Source organism: Curcuma longa, chromosome 9 (genome assembly GCF_044706935.1).
Source record: "Curcuma longa cultivar G26 ecotype Majalengka, Jawa Barat chromosome 9, ITB_CL_G26_1.1, whole genome shotgun sequence".
Taxonomy (NCBI): Eukaryota; Viridiplantae; Streptophyta; class Magnoliopsida; order Zingiberales; family Zingiberaceae; genus Curcuma; species Curcuma longa.
This window is the reverse complement of record NC_133869.1, coordinates 6,232,978-6,253,189: the sequence shown is the minus strand read 5'-3', so window position 1 is coordinate 6,253,189 and position 20,212 is coordinate 6,232,978. Positions and strand designations below refer to the sequence as shown.

The 20,212-nt window shown below is 37.6% G+C and overlaps 2 protein-coding genes and 1 pseudogene across 2 annotated transcripts; 2 read left to right on the top strand and 1 right to left on the bottom strand.

Annotated features, from left to right (window-relative positions):
* Positions 1-319: 319 nt before the first annotated feature.
* On the bottom strand, positions 320-2,117 carry LOC141834587 (PAN domain-containing protein At5g03700-like; annotated as a pseudogene).
* A 3,173-nt stretch (positions 2,118-5,290) lies between these two features.
* LOC141834457 (uncharacterized) lies at positions 5,291-11,935 on the top strand. Its single transcript, XM_074721790.1, has 3 exons — positions 5,291-5,470; positions 5,537-5,620; positions 11,819-11,935. The coding sequence occupies exons 1-3, from the start codon at positions 5,291-5,293 to the stop codon at positions 11,933-11,935; spliced, it is 381 nt and encodes a 126-aa protein (XP_074577891.1).
* A 224-nt stretch (positions 11,936-12,159) lies between these two features.
* Positions 12,160-13,623, top strand: LOC141834988 (D-amino-acid oxidase). The gene is made up of 2 exons (XM_074722405.1): positions 12,160-13,037; positions 13,109-13,623. The coding sequence occupies exons 1-2, from the start codon at positions 12,224-12,226 to the stop codon at positions 13,486-13,488; spliced, it is 1,194 nt and encodes a 397-aa protein (XP_074578506.1). The 5' UTR covers positions 12,160-12,223; the 3' UTR covers positions 13,489-13,623.
* Positions 13,624-20,212: the final 6,589 nt, after the last annotated feature.

Genomic DNA, 20,212 nt, shown 5'->3' with positions numbered 1-20,212 from the left:
AATTATAATATGAATGTAGCATGACACATGGATGTGGATCCCATGTCAATGAGATCCACTTGTATTGAGTGTGTCATGTTATATTCATACTACAATTTTTCATACTATCTATTATTATTCGATCGTAATAGGTAAGGTGAGACCGACGAATATGAGGTTAGTCTTATCGCCCTCAAGTTCTAGAGTTGACTTGTTCCTATTTTGCACCTGAATTTTCCAATCCAAAGACTTAAAATGTATTCAATAGATATTCATACATTTCATTCACTTACGTTTTCCTTGATCATTATCTTTCTTGACGCCTTCTCTGTAAATTGCGTTGAAGGAGACGAAGAAAGATGCTGAATATTTCAAAGCCATTCGTGGGCCACTATGATCCAATATGGTTCTTAAAATAATAGCAATCTGTGAGCTTAGGATAGCTCAACTGATCGAAACGAAGCTGATTTGAGATCCTTTAAGGCCCTGGCGTCAGCCCTTCCACCATCGATCCCTCCACTCTCCCCGCCGCTCCACGCCGCCGCCTCCGTACACAGTATGCAACAACCGCCGCTGTCGTCGTTCCGACCAACACCAAACTGCCCACCGCCAGCAACGCCATCTTTACCCTGCTGCGGCGGCGGCGGCCGCCGCCGCTCGACCTGACCTTGAAGTACCCCTCCCTCATCTCGTCAGCCGCCACTAGGCTCTGTATCGGGTAGTCCAACCGGTAGCAGTAACCTGAAGCGTTGTTGTAGATCGCGCCCCAGCAACTGCAGTTCCGCTCGCAGGAAGCCTCGCACTCCTCCAAAGATCCCACCTTTTCGTGCGCCGCCAGCACTTTGTTCGCCAAGTCGACTCCTTTCCTCCTCAAGATCCCGAACTCGTTCGCCCCGACCGCGCAGAAGTCGCCGGAGGCCGCCGGGAGGCACCTATCCGCCTTCCTGGCGCCGTCGAGGCAGCCGCATCCGCCTGAATCGTCGCAGAGCCCGTAGGCGCCGCAGGATGTGGGTATATTGCAGCGGTCGGGGATGGCCTCGAGGTCCTTGGCCCAGATCGTGCCGTTCCAGTAGTAAGCTCGGAGGTTGCCGTCGGATTCAAGGGTTAAGCGGCGGAAACCGCGGATTCCTAGATTGAAGCTGTCGAAGGGGAGCACGTCGACGGGGGCGGACTCGTTTTGGTACATCCCTAGAAACCCGTCTCCCACCTGCGCGTAAATCGCTCCTCCGCCGGCGACGATCTGGGCCTTGGCTTGCATGGCCGCGTGCCTCCAGTACATCACCGGCGGCGTGCCTCCGGGGAGCTTCATGTAAAGGGCGAGGTAACTCTCCTCCACCCTCATCGAGAAGATCTGGTCTGTAGACTTAACAACGGCGGCCGTGCTAAAGTTCTGACCTTGCACCAGCGTATCCGACGGAAAATCGAAGCTTTCCCAGAGCACCACCACGGCGGTCCCCGCCGCCAGCTTCTGGACCTGAAGGTTGGATGAGTTAAGGAGCACGAGGCGATCGCCAGCGTCGACCGCAGGAGTCGACCAGAGAATACCCGTTTCTGCATCCGACAACACAAGGCTGCCGTTGAAGGATAGGGAAACAGGTGCCGCCCAGAGGAGGGGACGCGCGAGGGCGGCGCGCCAGAGAGCAGTGGAGGAGGCGAGGTGGAGGACTGCAAGGTCGAGTTGGGAGGAGTCGGAGGCGGCGGCGCGGAGGAAGCCGAGGGAGAAGACGCCAGTGGGGTCGGCGAGCAGGGCCTGGAATTGGGAGTACGAGTGGTCGTGGCCGGCCGAGAAGCCTCTGCGGATCTCATGGCCGACGGAGGAAGCTGCCACCGTGGTGGCCAAGTGAACAAGAAGAAAGATTGCAGTTGGAAAAGGAAGCGCCTTTGCGGCGGCCGCCATGGCCAAAACCACCTTCTCTCTTACTCTGCTTCTCATGCGCAGAGATTTCCAGAGCAACTCATTTCATCCATTATCTATCAGCAACCACGGATTAATCATGGGACAGTGGACGTGATCGAGATATACTTCTAATCTTCGAAAAATGATAATGCTTAATCTAAAAGATGAGCGGTAGTGGAGAAAAAAAGAAAAGAACTAGTGTCTTTGTTTTTTTGTTGGTTTCTGTTGAAATTGGATATTTATGAGTGCAATGTCGATAGATTTGACTTGATGCATGATCTCCAAGTTGACAAATTGAGTGGTTGAATATTTTCTTTTAATAGAAAATATGATCGGGTCGGCTTTGAAGAGTAGTGCTGTAAACGATGGAAGTGTCTTAAACTTTTTGGATTAAGTTTGATTTGATTTTCTTTTATAAGCTTTAAAGTTATTTTAAACTCGATTCATTTATATTTTATAAACTCTTACTTCGAGCTTGCTTCATTTATTAGTGACTTAATGTTATAAATTTATCTATTCGTTTTGAGAATTTTTTATTTATTTATAAATTTTATAAAAAATTTATATATTGATGAATATGAATATTATTCATAATTTAAATTTATTTATTTATTTGATCTTTTATATATTAAATAAATATAAATAAATAAAGACAAACATTAACTTTGCTGACAAATGTTGAATTCCTGCGAGAAGAGAGCCACTAACTCTTACCTCCATCAAACTAAAGCGAAGTGTTTGGCTTTCAAATGTCAACGATCTAATTATTGCAAAGAAAAAAAACAATATTTGATTTTATTTGAGTCGCAAATACAGAGACTAATTTCAATAATTATCATCATTGTCTCGCAATAAATGCTCAATGATGAAAACACTAACTTTGAGTTCCACTTACTGCAAGTTAATTACATGTTAAATAGGATCCTAATTTCACATTGCAATTTCCTTTATGACTATTTTTTTCTTATTGAACTTGTGTTACTCGGATTGATTTTAGACTATGAGCTACACCGACATAATATCTTAGGCTATCTTCTTCCTTTTTTTATTCTCCAACTTTGTCAGGCCCTTGGGCTATAGCCCAGGTAACTTATAAGATGGCTCCGCCCTTGTGTCTCACAAGTGTAATTCTTGTACATAAAAAAAAAAGGTACTACACTTGATCTGACATATATAATGAATTATACAAATAAAATAATATATGTAATAAAACATAAATATAATAAAATAAAAAATAAATTAAATCAGAAATCAGTCAGTCGAGATCTATAAACAACTTTATTAACAAGCTGAAATCAACTATAATTTTAAAAAAATATTTGTGCCTATAAAACTAAAAGTCGAGATCTATAAACAACTTTATTAACAAGCTGAAATCAACTATAATTTTAAAAAAATATTTGTGCCTATAAAACTAGAAGCCAAGGGAAACGACCATAAGCATAAATAGATAAGTGGGTAATCAAAATGGATATACATGAATTTAATTTTATTTTAAAAAATAAAAGCACAACATAGATCACAATCACTTAAATTCTTCTTTAAATTCTCAATTTATACTTAAATGTATATCTATAACCATCTAACATTTTTGTGTTGAAATTTAGAATTATCGACGTCAATTATTTCAATTCTTACTATTTAACAGTAGATATATAAATTATCAATAATATAATCTCAACATGTATGAATATCACAAATCATGTAAGTATCAACATATATAAATATTAATGGTCTAAATCTGATATGTTAATTAAGAAGTATCACTAGAACTAGTGTCCTCAGAGCATAACACCATTTGACGTATGTGCTAAAAGCCTCCTTATCGATAGAATATATAATAAATATTGACTATGGATGACTACACTACTACAACTTATATGGATAGTTAAGTACTTTAGTATAAGGTTAGATTCAAAATTTTCACTTTTAATATTTCATTTTTTATATTTATCATAATTGTTCAATTTTGAATTTATATTTTATCGATTAATCTAAATGACCAATCTAAATTAACATTTTCATATAAATCATATATATCGATTTATTTAAGTATAATCAATAATGTCTGTATGTATCAATAATATGAAATATCAATAATATGAAAGGTCGAGCAAAACAAAAGATAAGTATCAATCAAAGAGAATTAAAAAAAATTATTTTAATTTTTAAAATATTATTTCTATTTTAATCCCCATATAAACTCATATCTGAGCATGAAAGAATATCAATTTATCTACCCTCTAATGTTTCATCTTTTAAATATCATAGCAATTACTTTTTATTTTAAAAATAATTATACAAACATATATAATTCATTTAATCTATATATTCATATATAAAAAAATATAAAATGAATTAAAAGATAAAATTTATCCACTTGAATATACATTCAAAATTTCGAACCTCAATGGATCATCAATTTCCACTCAAATTTATCTCTATAAGGATCGTACGAAAATTACTCAAAATGCAAGATAAATATCGAAACATAATAATACGAGATAATCAAATCTTGATTCCGTTACTTGTAATATTTCTTCGACTTTCGTTGATACGAAATGCTCAAGCGAATCAAACATATACAACTAATCATAATTAATCAAATTAATTAATTATTTTTTAAATATTATTAAATAATTATTTATCAATCTTACCTTCGGTAGTCGTACAATTCCTTGATGTGGACAAAAAAAGAGCCGGTGATCGTCGCCTTTAGCTCCGGCAGTGAGCGACGGTGGATTGCAGCTTTTGCTGCGATGAACAACAGAGCTGTTGTAGAAATTAGTGCTGAACGTTAAATCGTTGAAGAAGAGAAAGTAAACCTGTTGATGTATTGTTAGAAAAGGGCAGGTTGTTGGTCCCGGTGGCTTGGAGAAGAAGGGAAAGAGGACTGTTGGCGGCTGGGCCGGGGAAAAGAAGGCAGCTACTAAGGTTGCTTTTACCCTCTTCGTTGGCGGCCTCAGTTAGCTCCGGTGAGCTTCGGCGGCTGTTGCCGGGGTTTGTTGTTGGCTGGAAGTTGGCTGCTGTGAGCGGCTGGAAAAATAGCAAAAGGCATGGGACAGAGAGGGCGGCTGCTACTCTTGCAAAGAGGAGAAAGGGGCTGCAGCTTTAATTTGCAGCTGTTGGAGAAGAGAAGGAGAGATGGGGAGAAGAAAGAAGAAGATAAGGGAGAAGGATGGGAGGCGTGTCGGGTGGAGTTGCTGGCGCGGGAAGAGGGCCGGCGTGAGGCGGTGGATTCCTCATTCCTGCGTGCGTTCATAGACACTGAGAGCCAAACAGTTGCTTTAATTTCTTCCCCAACTCATCAGTCATCAACAGCACCTTCGCGGACCAAGAACAGCGATCTACTGTCGCAATAATTAAAGGCATCTTCATATAGATGCACCTTAATTGTTCTTAACGTGATCCTTCATGCTTTTAAAACTGAGCCGGAGTGAGCAACTGGAGGTCGAGAAGAAGGAGAAGGAGGCGGCGGCGGAGGGCATGGAGGCTGTGCCCAGGCTTTCCCTCGGCGGCGCCGGCGAGCAGCAAAAGCAGATGACCAACTTCTACAAGGACAGGGTTTGCGTGTGCTATGCCACTGAGAGCCAGGTCCAGCTCTGTTTCACTAGCACACAGTGGAACATGTGATTCAATATCTTTTGCTGAAATGATCAGGCTGAGGCAATCATATCGATAGCGAAAAGCGAGACGACGGAGGAAGAACTGAAGAGCGCGATGGATAATTCGCAACAACAGCTGGTCGATGGTCAACTCAGGGCAGTCCACGAATAAAAACAATATATAATGTATTTATAGGGCTCATCAGTAGATCAATTAATAAAAAAATATATTCTAATAATTATTATATTATTAATTTGATTCGTACGGAATATTTTTTTATAATTCGATCGTATAAGATAATTCTCTTTTACCTCATAAATTTAACGGGAGATTATTAACGTTTGAATTTACTTGTTAATATGCTGAAACATTGCCTAAATAATGATTTTATACGAATATCAACAATTTGATCTTTTACAGAAATAAAAAAGATAACTATTGAGTTGTCATACATTCTCATGCAAAATAAAAATTAATTTTCATATATTTTATACGTATATAAAATATAAAATTTACAGTAAGATATGTAGCTCCAATATTATAATATCAAATTTTCTGTGTAACTTTTGACGCATTATGAAATTCAAAAAGAAATAATTGAAACTAAATAATTTCAGATGCTGTATTGACTATAACTTTATATTCAACCTCCGTGCTTGAACGAGAAATCGTAAATTACTTTTTCAAATTTCATGAGATAAGATTCCGTCTAAGAAATATTGCATATCCACTAGTAAAGCGTCTGCCCTCCTTAGAGCTTGCCCAATCCGCATCACTAAAGACATGTAAGTCTCGAGAGATTGACTATTTAAGAGAAGACTATGTAAAATAGTTCCTTTGAGATAACGAAGAATCCTTTTCACACCTTCTCAATTTTGTTCAGTGGGAGCATGCATAAATTGACAAGCATGATTTACTGTAAAGGTAATATCAGAACGTGTGATAGTGACATATTATAAAGCTCCAATAATGCTTCGATAAATTTGGAGATCAAACGTAGCAGGAGAAGATGCAGAGAAGTCGTTTATGGCAATTGGTGTGGATATTGGACGTGCTCCATCCATCTTAGATCTTTGAAGAATTTCAGTAATATACTTGCTCTAAGAGAGGAGACAACCCTCATCGTGTGAGATAAGTTCGATACCAAGAAAAAAACGTGCATTACCTAGATCTCGAATAGCTAGAAATTCTTGATGAAGAAGACGTAATAGAGTTGTGATGTCTTTTTTATCATTGCCAATAATTAAAATGTCATCCACATAAATAAAGAAGAATATCACAGAGCTATCATTGTATTTGTAGAATAGAGAAGAGTCAATCTTAGATCTAGAAAATCTTTGCCCTTGTAACCAACTAGATAAACGATGAAACCATGCACGAGGGGTTTATCGAATATCATATAAGGATTTCTTAAGTTGACAAATATATGATGAAAATTGTGGATGGAGGAACCCAAGTGGTTGCTCCATAAATATATATAATTTTCTCAAGATGACCATGAAGAAATGCATTAGAAATGTCTAATTGTCATACATGCTAATTAGAACTAACAGTTATTGATAACAATAATTTAACAAATGTAATTTTGATGACTAGGTTAAAAGTGTCATTAAAGTCAATACTTGATTGTTAATTAAATCCTTTGACTACAAGTCAAGCTTTGTATTGTTTAAGAAAATTATCAGCTTGATGCTTAAGACGCAATACCCATTTTGAGCCCACAACATTCATGGAGGAAGTGCGCGGAACTAGGCTCTGTGTTTCAATTATGAAGAAGTGTATCAAATTCTGAAGCCATTGCACTATGCCAATTCGAATCCTTGTTCGCTTGTGAAAAATAAATTGGTTCAATAAATTTTAAAGAGACCACTAGAGCTCACAGAAGGGGATGTCAAGTTTTCATTGGTGGGCAACATGCATATATGTCACTTAAGGACAGAGTATGACGAGGAGCATCATCATTTGAATCACCAAGGATGGTGAAGAGACAATATATAGTAGGTTGACATGGAGATTCAGATGACATACTTATATTATCTGATAATCCAGAATTAGAGAGTATAATATCTAGTGATGCTTTTGAGATTGGACACAGAATATGTTTTAACATATTATCCCTTCTGTTAGTGCATCTTCCTCTTAATGGAGTAGCCACTCAGGGTGATTCTGATGACCTAGGAGAGATTAATATTATAAAACTCTAGAGTAGAACCTAGGATGTCATCCCCTCTTGTATCATTATGTCGTCTCTATGAGCAACCTATGGGATAGTAGTGATATCAAGAAAGTACCACTATTTCCTAGAATGAAGTTGTTGTTGTGACTACAAAAGGAAATAAATACTTATAAAAAATAACATGTCAGAATATATATATATATATATATATATATACACACACACACACACACACGTCTTCGGTATATGCAGACAACGATAAAATTACTATAATCAAGGAAAACATATTATTGAGAATGAGGATTTATTTATGTTTAGAGTAGGGACGTAGCCACAGATAGCATGCACAACCGAAGATACATAAGAAGATGTAGTTGGGAGGCCGATTATAGATTTTTTTTCCATGGGACATTTATGTTGAAGCAATGGGGTAGGTAGATAATTAATGAGATAAACTGTAGTTTGGATTTATCAGAGCTCGATTTGTGATTTCTCTCTGTGGGTTTTGATTTCTGTTTGTGGATTTTAAATTTATTTCCGAATTTTTGTTTCTACTTGTGATTTTCAAGCAAAAGAATTTTTATGTAAAGACAAGTATCAATATATTTAATTTTTAAAAGAGTGAGTCAGAACATATATTTAATTTTTAAAATACTCATTTCCATCTTAATCCCCATATGAATCCATATGTGAACAGGAAATAATATCAATTATTTACCCTCCAATGATTTAATTATTTTAACCCATTTCACTATTTTAAATATCATTTTAATCTCCTTTTTGAAAATAGTTATACAAGTATATATAATTCATTTAATCTATTTAGTCATTCACAATGAAATATATGAGTCAAAGGATAGAATGTACCTACTTGTATATACACAAAAAAAACTTTGAGTGTAAGTAGATCACCGTGTTCCACTCAAACTCATATATGAGAATGAAAAAAAATACAAAAAGGTGAAAACTATGAGTCTAACTTTATACCAGAGTTTTAGATCACCCATATGTTGTTGTGGTACTGCTATATTGGACTGCCCACATGTTTTAGTCCATAGTGTTGTCGATAACGTGTGCAACAATATATTCCACCGGTGAGACTTTTAGCCCATACATTAGATAATGTATGCACAATATACTCTGAATGACTTTTAGTTTATATATGTGACATTATTAACTCTTGATATTGGCTCTATTGATTTATCAGATTTATACTAGTGATATAGATATACATGTTGATACTCACATGATTATGATCTTTATCCAAGTTGAGATTTTAAATTCCAATATAAAAATATTATATGATATCCATATAATGTTAACTGAAGATAATGATGCATATATATAATGACGTATAAATGTAAAACTTTAAGAAGAACTTAAAGTTGTAATAAAAAATTATGATTTACTCTACTTTTTTGACTTCTTAAATAAGATAAAATGCATGTCTTTTTTTATTACTCACTTAGCCATTGGCTAACTGTATTTGACCTCCAGTTTTACAGGCACAGACACTTTTTTGATACATATATATTAGTTGGATTCAACTTATCTAGAGTCACTCAGAGATCTCGACCTACTGATTCCTGATTTATTTTATTTTATTTTATTATATTTACATTTTATTTCATATATCGTTTTATATGTATCATTTTGTTGTCCATGAAACATATGATATATATACAGTTGATGAATTTTCTGGTTATTCTATTTATATAGTATAAGTGGTTTCTTTTATTCTAGTGTCACCAAGTGGGATATCTCTCGGTGTGCAAGAATGACACCCTGGGGCATGATAGGACTGCATCATCCCAAAATTTGAAAGGTACAGATGCATGATTAAGAAGAGTCAATGCAATTTCAATTAAATGACGATGTTTCCTCTCTGCGGAACCATTTTGTTCAAGAGTGTGAAGACACAAGATTTGGTGAAGGATGCCAGAAGAGTTTAGATGACGATAAAGTGCTTGATATTCTCCACCCCAATCAGAGTGGAGAGAGTATTTTACATCCAAAGTAATGTTCGACATGTCTTTGAAATCGATAAAAGATATCATGAAAGAACAGATTTACGTTTCATAAGAAAGACTCATGTAAACTTATTAAAGTCATCAATAAAAATCACATAATAAAGAAAACCTTGATTTGACAAAATAAGAGTAGGACCTCAAACATCAAAATGAATTATTTCTAAAGAAAAATTTGACACATGAGAAAAAGGGACAAAAGATAATTTGTGGCTCTTTGCTTTCAAACATGCTTCACAAAAATGTGATGAAGATGCCAAAGAAGTTTACAAGTCAAATTGATTAATGATACTTTGAACGAGACGTAAAGATGGATGACCAAGTCGTGCATGCCAGGCGGACTTATTTGTGTGTTCTCTAACGAGGACTTTCGCGGATGTAGGTTAAAGGTAATAAAGATCATCTCTAATTTCTCCGCTGAGCAGGGTGGTTCCAATTGTGGGATCCTTCACAAGACAATGATGAGGATGAAATTCAAAAAACATATTATTATCAAGAGCAAATTGACGAATTGAAAGTAAATTTTTAGTGATGGACGGAACATAAAGAGTATTGTGCATGTGAAAGAGTCGAATAGATGAATGAAATAATGTATTTCCAATATTAGCAATTTGCAAACCTGAGCCATTGCCTACTTGTATCGTGTCAAGACCATGATAGGATGAAGCTTTTGCAAGAATGTCATAATTCGGTGTGACATGATGAGTTGCTCCAGAATCTGGATGTCATCCTGAGATCGAAGAATTTGTCGCAGGTATATAAAGATTGCTTGCAAGAGAGGATGCTCCTGGATGAGATGATGAAGTTGAGGATGAAGTTTGATTTGTATTTGAGGATGAAATATCTCTTGGAAAATCTAAATCAAATCTCCTATAACATTGATGTGCAAAGTGACCATTTTTGAGACAGATCTAACAATGTTCTCGACCTCGTCCTCAACCTTATCCTCATCCTCGTTTTCTATTTCTTCGACCTTGATTTTGTTGATGATGGTTAGTACTATCAGTATTGCGAATCGTGTGTACTGAAAGAGTGAGAGGATTTGACATCTTTTGAGATTGTAGTTGTAGGAGTATTTCATGAGAGGATAACATGCTATGAAGGACATTGAGGGACACTTGATCAATGTGAGTAGTCACAGTAGGAATAAATCTATCATATTGAGATCCCAAACCTACAAGAACATAGATTAGTAAATTTGCATATGAAATTGGATGTCCAATCATAACTAGATTGTTGGTGATAGTCTTGATTGATTGTATATATTCATTAATAGATTTGTCTCATAGTTGCACTTATGTAATTGCATGCGAAGTTGAAGAACACATGCTTGAGAGTGTGAAGCAAAATTTGAGCAAGAGCATCCCATATTTGACAAGAGCTATCAAACCTTACAATTATAAAAAGTACAGATTCATTAAGTGTCTAAATCAACCATGTCATAATTAGTTGATCTTTGTTATCCCAAATAATAAAATTTTGATTAGCTTCTCTTGGTTTAAGAGAGGTGTTGTCAACAACTCCAAGTACATCATGGACACGCAATAACGAAAGGAATTGAATATTTCAAAGCATATAATTATTATTATTAAGTTTAATGGTAGATAAGCTATGACGTTCATCGATAAGGAAGAGAGATGTGTTGCTAGGCTTGTTTCTGTGTTGGATGATGGAGATGAAAATTTCGACATTGTATATAAATAAAGATTAAAGGGAAGAATTTATTTAAAGGTTCTTGTTGTGGTTTGACCGTCGAAAATGGAAGAAGTCTACCAACAATGAGGTGCCAAGGAAATAATTATCAACGAAGATGACAATGAAGTCATCCTTTTTATTTGAAAAAAATAATGTGGTGTGAGATGCTGCAAGTGAACTTTTAAGGGCAGACGATAAAGACAATATAGAAAATGACTACGAGAAAGAGATTGTTGACTCTACTATTAGGTAGATAAATAATAGAGAAATAATAAATTTATTCATTAAATCTTAAATTTATGTATAATATATAATATATTTATCGGATGATTTAATAAAAAAATATATTTTAATAATTATTACGTGTTTGATTTGATTTGATATGATGGTATAGAATAATTACCTTTTACGATTGATATTATGAGATAATTTTTAAAGAGATATCTGCAGAGGTTTAGGGCCAGAATCCGTGATGCCTCAGCGTGTCCGTACGCCGCCGCCGTCGCCGCCGCCGTGGGTTGCCGCCGTGCCGCCTTCTGGATGCAGCATATATAATATTTTGCATTAATAACGTTCTTCTCATCGCTCAGAACTAAGAACCTTGAAAAGATGAGATTTTCCAACTTTGCCCTGATACCAATATGTTTTGGGGTTGTTTGTGCCTGATGAAAGGAGAAAGGAAGGCCCAAATGTTCCGGCCCATGTTTAAATAATTAAGGTTCATTGTAAAATGGGTACAGCGATAAAACGACAGGATAGAGAGAAAAAGAGTGGCCCTACTTCTACACACTTCCACAGCCGATCTGCTCCGTTGCCTCTCCCACTTCGTCGCCCATCTTCGCCATGGCCTCCCAACTCCTATCGCCTTCGGCCGCCGGTCAGGGGACGGCCTCAGTCGGGAAGAGGGTGGTCGTGTGCGGGGGCGGCGTAATCGGCGCCTGCACCGCGTACTTCCTCGCCACCAAGGGAGCCGCTCAGGTCACAGTCGTCGAGAAGTCCTCTGTCGCGTGCGCCGCCTCCGGCAAGGCTGGGGGCTTCCTCGCCCTCGACTGGTGCGATAGTAGCCCCCTCGGTGGCCTCGCCCGCGCCAGCTTCCACCTTCACCGCTCCCTCGCCGTCGCCCTCGATGGCCCCACCAGCTATGGCTACCGCCCTCTCGACACTCTCTCCCTCACCCTCCTCTCTTCTGCTTCTTCCGCGTCGGACGCCGCTCCGTCGATTTCCCTCCCGCGTTGGGTCGATGGCCCCCGGGCCCGGCCGCCGCGCACGATCGGGACCACGGAGACCACTGCCCAGGTGCATCCGCAGCTATTCACCAGGACTCTCATCTCTGTCGCGGCTTCGAAACATGGGGTGGAGGTTGTGATCGCCGAGGCGGAGAGGGTGGAGGTGGAGGACGGACGGGTGGTTGGGGTAAAGCTCAAGGGAGGCGACGGCCGTGTCATTCCGACCGACACGGTGGTTTTAGCCCTAGGCCCTTGGTCTAACCGATCCCCAATCCTTTCGTCTCTTTTCAACGTCTCTGCTCTCAAGGCACACAGCATCGTCCTCCGGCCGAAGGCGCCCGACGCCATCACCCCTCACGCTCTCTTCCTCAGCTACCAGCCGACCCCCGGCGCCAAGACATTGGATCCCGAGGTCTACCCGAGACCCACTGGTAAGTAGAACAAACACGAGCATTGAGTTTCCTCTGCACCTGAGCAACAAGAATCCTGATTAATGCTGCAGGGGAAGTGTACATTTGTGGGATGTCGAAGGAAGCTGAAGTGCCCGAAGACCCTGAAGAGATCCACGGAGAGAGCGAATCGATCTCAATGCTGCACGAGATCGCCGGCACAGTGTCGAGTCACCTGAGAGATGGGGAGGTGGTGGCTGAGCAAGCTTGCTTCTTGCCTTGTACCGATGATGGACTGCCTGTAATTGGGGAAATTCCAGGGATCAAAGGTTGCTACGTCGCAACCGGGCATAGCTGCTGGGGAATTCTGAATGGTCCTGCCACTGGAGCTTCACTTGCAGAGCTCATCTTAGATGGCAATTCCACCATTGCCGATCTCAAACCTTTCAGTCCCTCCAGGTTTCTCCACAGGCGCACCAGGCAAGGAGTCTAATTCCTTCCTTATTATAAAGCAACTGTCTTCTCATCTGAAGAAGTAAACAATAAAGGGGCTTGCCTTTGCACTGAATTGGTTTCAGTGATAATTGGTGCCTATTTATTTTCATCAATGCCATCAACTAATTTAAATATGTGTGCGAATCTCAAAGCATCAAAGTCATGTAACAGTCCTGATTCGCTACGATGAGAGTAACGGCACCGTTCATTGAAACAAAAAAACAAACGCGTCGACGATAAACCGGATCGCAACCGAACAATGTGATCCTCCAAATCTGATACGGCGACTTATGACGGCCATTCGACCCCGTTACGAGCGGCGTTAACATCATAACGGAAGACGAAACGAGGGAATCGGAAAACGCAACCCGGCATGCCGCCTTGAGTCACGTACCGTGGCGTTACGCTACGCGCCCCGTATCACCTGATTCGCTAGTCCTGTCGCACCGCGATAGGCTGGGCATGTCGCCGGCGAAGAAACTCGATCGGTAGCTCCTTGCTTCGGTTAGATTTCTCTCTCTTTTTCGTTTTCTGTTTTTTTGATGGAATCAATAGGTGTACACGGCTTGAAATCTTCTATATTGTTGGCGGTTTTCTAATTTTTCACTTCTTCGTCTAGCTTTGCAATAAAAGATTTATTTTTTCCCTCATTGTGATTTGGGACCGGAGCGAGCTAATTTCTATGCTTGAAGTGAGATTAATTTAATTAATCTGTTTGACGCATTTGTTAGTGAAATTTTATGCTTTTGGATATTGCTTGTGAAAAATAATAGACACGAATGGAGATTTCGTGGTACAACAACCGTTTTATTTCTTAATTCATTTTTACATTTTGTGCTGTTCATTTTAATTTAAGCTGGTTCTGCCAAATGCAATTCAGTTTTATGCACTGCTTATCATCAAAATTCAATTGTTTTTTGCATGTTATACCAGCAATAAGTAGCACAGTGCATAGCATCAGATGGGGTTAGGTTTTTATAACGGAAGTTACCAGTTTTTATGTCAACCAACGATCTGAAGCTCTCATGTGGGTACATTTTTGCGTTTTATATCTAATGGCTTCATTTCAACTATTTATGGGAGTGATGCTTTATATCTAAATAAATAGGAAAAATATTGAGAAAAAGAAGTAGAGAATGAGGTCACTTAATCATGTTTGTCATCAATGCCTAATCTTTGTCACCTTTGAGAATCAGTTTCGTCTGCATGACCTTTAATGGTGATTTCTATTTTTAACTAGACATGGTTCCTTTTCTTATTTGTTAGCTCAATCAACAATTCGAAGTTGAAACAAGGGGTTTCTTTGATACATTTGGAAATAATCAATACAAGGAGCAAGTATGTTGCTTAGAATCCTTCAATTTAAGTTGACTTTGTTTTTCTATTTATCCAATCCTTGAAGGATTTTCCTTCTAGAGCTACTGATCTTGGATGGGCTCATGGGATAACGGTGAATGGTGATCGCCAAAAGATTCAGTGCAACTACTGCCACAAGATAATTAATATTAGGTGGTGGAATTTCTGGCCTTAAGCAACATCTAGCAGGAGAAAGAGGCAATATTGCACCATGTGACCAAGTACCCGGTATTCGAGTTGGAGGTTTTTGATTAGATTAAATTCAAGTCAATGGCTCGAATTTAAGATTTATGAGATTTTTTTAGATGTTAAATCAAATTTTATTTTAAAAATTAAAATATTTTATATAATATTAATATAACAATGATAAAATACTATGATAAAAATAAAGAATTATCTTACAAATTAATAATAAAAGTTTTTTAAAAAATTATTCGGGTGTTATAGGAATTCGAATTTAGGATTTCGAGTTGAATTTAGATTGAGATTTTTTAATAATATTTTATTTCAATCAAACTCAAGTCCATCCGACCCACTCGAATTGGCCACTGATTATATTTGTGAAAGAATTATAATAAAATAAATATTTTTCCAATAAGATATTAAATAAGATAGAATACTCTTTAAAATAATCACATATTAAAAATATATTAATTTCCATTAGAAGCATAACTAACCATTAGCTATATTTAATTTTATATTCTTAAGGCTAAACAAAATAGCATTTGCTATATTTTTTAATATACACTATTTTAAATTAGGGGTATCAATTCGGATAGATCGGGTGAATTCGATTCGGATCAAAATAAGAATATTATAAAAAATCTCAACTCAAATTTGACCTGAACGGTTGAACCCAAACTCAACTTGAAAACTATAAATCTGAATTCAAACTTAAACTCGAATAACCTGATTAATTTATTTATTTACTATTTTCTTTCATAATTTTTTAGTTCTATCTCACTATCTTATTGATGTATATAAAGCATTTTAATTTTCACATTAAAATTTAATTTAATTTTAAAATAATTTTTCCATCTTAAATTCAAGTTAAATCGGATTTTCGAGTCAGATTTCGAATTCAACGAACAAATCATCTGCCCTAATTACTTCAACCACTACAAATTAAAGCCCTATATGCATTGCTCTATGATCTATCAACTTGCAAACTTTATAACTATTTGTTTAGATCATAAGTATTTTTTTGAAAAATGATATATATATATATATATAATATAAGAGAGGTTAAACCCCTTAAATGTACAATCAAAAGATCAACATCATAGACAACATATAAGAAATTACATCAAATCCATGACACCACCAACACTAAAATACTATAACTCCACATGTGCACATATTACAACACTTGCATGCTCATCTAAGTATTTGATACCATTGGATGAGTCCCCAGGGCAATGGTGCAACGGTAGGACATCCGAGTTGTAACTCAGGGACTACTTCGCGGTTCGATCCCCAGCTACGGCGTATTTGCAGGAATTTTCCTCCAAATGGGGAACGCAATCAAAGGATGTTGGGCATCTGGATTAGCCACCGTATGCGCTTCCCGATTTACCTTGGTGGTCGGTGAGAAACTTCCGTTGGACCGGGCTGACCACCCCCAGAGATGTGGCTACTGGGATTATCATTTTTTTTTTGATACCATTGGATGAGGTTTTGTGATCATTCTACCATGGTTTGCTAGATTTTTAATATATCAAACCAAATACTTATAAATCTAATCTAATGTCTCTAGAATATTATAACCTCTTCATAAATCTCATGACTGATTTTCGCCTATTAATTAATATAATAATATAAACATACAAATAAAGATAAGAATATTGATGTCGTTCACAATTAATCTACGTTTAAGAGAAAATAAGTTTAATTATATAAATCTGTGTACGAAGGACCTTTTAATATTTCTTAAATTGCGCTTGCAATGTTGACGGAGCTACTAAATCTCTTCTTTGCACCTAATAATTTAAATTTAAATTACGGATAAAACTCTTCTAGGATAAATTTAAATACTAAGAAATTGCATAATTAAATTGTCATAAATATTGTTCATTTTTTATTGAATTCATCAGATTGATAATTTAAAACTAGAAAATTAATATTGATTTTTTACTATAATTGATAATTAATTGACGTTGTCATAGATGTAAATAAATAAAATAATGACTAAATCTAATAAGTATATCTTCTCGTAAGATTTTTTTTAATTAAAACGACCATATAATAATCTACATTAACAATAACAATAATAATAATAATTTTATATGAAATAAAATAAAAGTTAAATTTATATCAATCTCCTATTTTTTCGGTAATATCACCGGCGCGCTTTTAAATAGCCGTGCGGCAGAGACAGTTCGATAGGCTTGATGGAGCGCCAGTGCAAGCACCGGCGTGAGCAGGCAAGCGCACCGGCGGAGGACCTTCTCACTTCCCTCCCGGACGACCTCCTCATCTCCATCCTCTCCTTCCTCCCCATCAAGCAGCGCGTCGCCCTCTCCGTCGTCTGCTCCCGCTTCCGCCGTCTCCTCCCCTCCATCCCCCGACTCGACGCCTTCCGCCTCGACGTCGGGCACCCTTCCGGCGGCGTCGACATCAGCCAACAGTTCACCTTCCCCCGCGCCCTAATCCGCCAATGCCACATCGTCTTCCACGACGTCACCGAATTACCTAAATCCCTAGGGCAGTTGCTCGTCGGCGAACTCGTTGAGGTGGGCGTGGAATACCTCATCCTCGAAACCTCCGGATGCAAGAGATGGTTTAATTTCAGGAAAATCTGCCGCATCAAGTCGCTGAGGAGGCTTAAGTTAAAGGAGAAATAATTTTAAAAGAAAACTAGTTTTATTATAAGGATTAGAATTTTTCTTTTATAATATCAGAGCCGGTCCTGATTGTACAAGGGCCCTGGGCGAAATTTAATTTTTAGGCCCTGACATATTATAATGTCAAAGTAAAATTTGGTGTTACTATTAATGTCAAAGTAAAATTTAATCTTTTCACAGATTTTGATCCCACCAATCTAATACCGATAATAATTAAATTTTTTGAATTTCTAATACCAAAATTAATAGTAATATTGTCATCCATGCAGACCTTTTGTTTGGTGTTCCACAAACCCATTTTTACAAGCGATTAAAAAAAATGATATCAGAGCCTTGTCGTTTCTAAGACCTTTAGTTTATCATTCCTTCAAACTCTTTACAAGAAAATAGAAGATTAGACTACTTGGATTTAGCTCTAAATTAGATTGTCAAATACACTTAAATTAGATTATGTTATTTTCATATCATAGCATCAATCATTTGATTTTCCATCGACAGTGCTTGCATATGACAACAAAACAGTAAAAAGTATATAGATGCTAAAAGTGTTGGAAATCCGATCACCATTCAGGTTAAGTCTATCAATCAGCTTACACCATTCGTAAGTCAATTTTATAAACAATGCAAACTTTATTTCCCTTCTCATGTAGCCTTGTAAGTTAATGCAGTTAAAAATGAGTCACACCTCAACTTTCCCTACCTCCCATTTCTCTCCTTTCTCGCATGGGATCATAAGAAACACACCATTAAGCAAGCAACTTCCTCAAGCAGCTACAGAGAATTGGTCAATTTGAAAATTGATTCATACAGAAGTGCACAACTGACCTTCCACAAGCTCTTAGAGAAGAAAAGACACCTCTATTATAACAAGTGGTTGCTATTTTCATTCTTTCAAAGGATGCAAAAGAGCCCAAGGTAGAGAGATGAGGAGCTGGTGACAGATAAGCAGTCAGGATTTAAGGTAAATCATCCACCAATGGACATCAAGGGGCCCAAATGGATAGGATGATGGATAAATCAAAATAAAGAACTAGTGATACTCATTAGAAAGGTATGACAATCACAGGCGCCACATCATTCTTTAGGCCTCTCCTCACAGTCTGACTTCCCTCTGTCCCAATTGCAATACTCTAGATCTTAACGTTGTTCCTAACCACATGTGCATCCTACATCATAGCTGAAAATAACAACAAAGGATCCAGATATGATAACGAGCAAAGTAAAATTCCTACAGTTAGCTACCTTCTAAGAAGATTACAACAAGAAATCAACAAACAGGGTGCTTAGATAATTTTAAAATGTAGGATGATTTGCATGGGAGTTTGGAGGATTTCCATATGGCGGGCAATTTTGAGATGACCTCCAATTGTAGTGAAAGAGGAATTCAGTTAGCAGTTTGACATTTCCAATTTTTTAATGTGAATGCTTATTTCAATTAATGTAGATATGCCTACATTGTTTATATTTAAAAGCTTGAAATGATTTTTGAATTCAAATTGGAAGGAAATGCAAGAGGCAACAAGTGATTCATCAATCATCATCATGTCAGACTATAGTGTGTGTCCATATAATTGATCTATACAGGTTTGACAAGATCCAGAGATTGGCAATAGGCCAAAATTTTAAATGATCGTTGTATTCACAAATCAAGTGAAGATAGCAAGCGAGTACTTATTTAATGTACTCTTAAATATTTGTTTGCAAACTATACTAGTTTAAAATGTTTAGGATGAGTTGAGTTGAGTAAAATATTTTTTGACATGAGAATTCCAGGTTTTTGAGGAATAGCCAAATTAATTGTTTTAAAGGATATGCTAGTAAGTAGGATATGCTACAGATCATTAATACAATGAGTGTCTCCTGCATGATAAGAAAAAATATCTCTAGTGATTAATAACAGAAAATGATAACATTCAATACAACTTACACATTTAATACAAAACTGCATAGGTTCATGAGAAGGGATTTGGTGAATAAACTCACTGGAAGAAATAAGCTATGCCACTGAAATGGAAGAATCTCACCGGAATCTCACAGGACATCACAACCCCACCAAAATCGAAATCCCGAAACCATGAAATCCGATCACCATTCAGAATTTGATCCAAGTAATAACCACAACTAGATTCAGAAACCTTACCTCTGTTGCCCTAAAATCTCCGATTCTATAGTTCCAAGTTCTGCCTTCCTCTTCTCCGATCAAAAACCATCGTGCTCTCCAATTTCACAACCTATGAATCCAAGAACTTCCAAAATCTGAAGGAATTCCAAGGAAAAACCACAAATCCGAAGAAACCCTAACTTACCGATCTCGATTTCTCATATTTGAACTCCTCTGCTCACGTCGCGCTAATCGCCGCCGCCACCCAATCCACCCGACGAGATCCAAGCCCGCCGGGCGACGCTCCTGACCGCCGGCAACCACCGTGATGCATTCTCTGGCTTCGAATGGGGAGCGCATTCGCCAATCGGTTGGAGGGGAGAGGCGATATCGGGAAACGGGAAAAAAAATAGTGGTCTGAT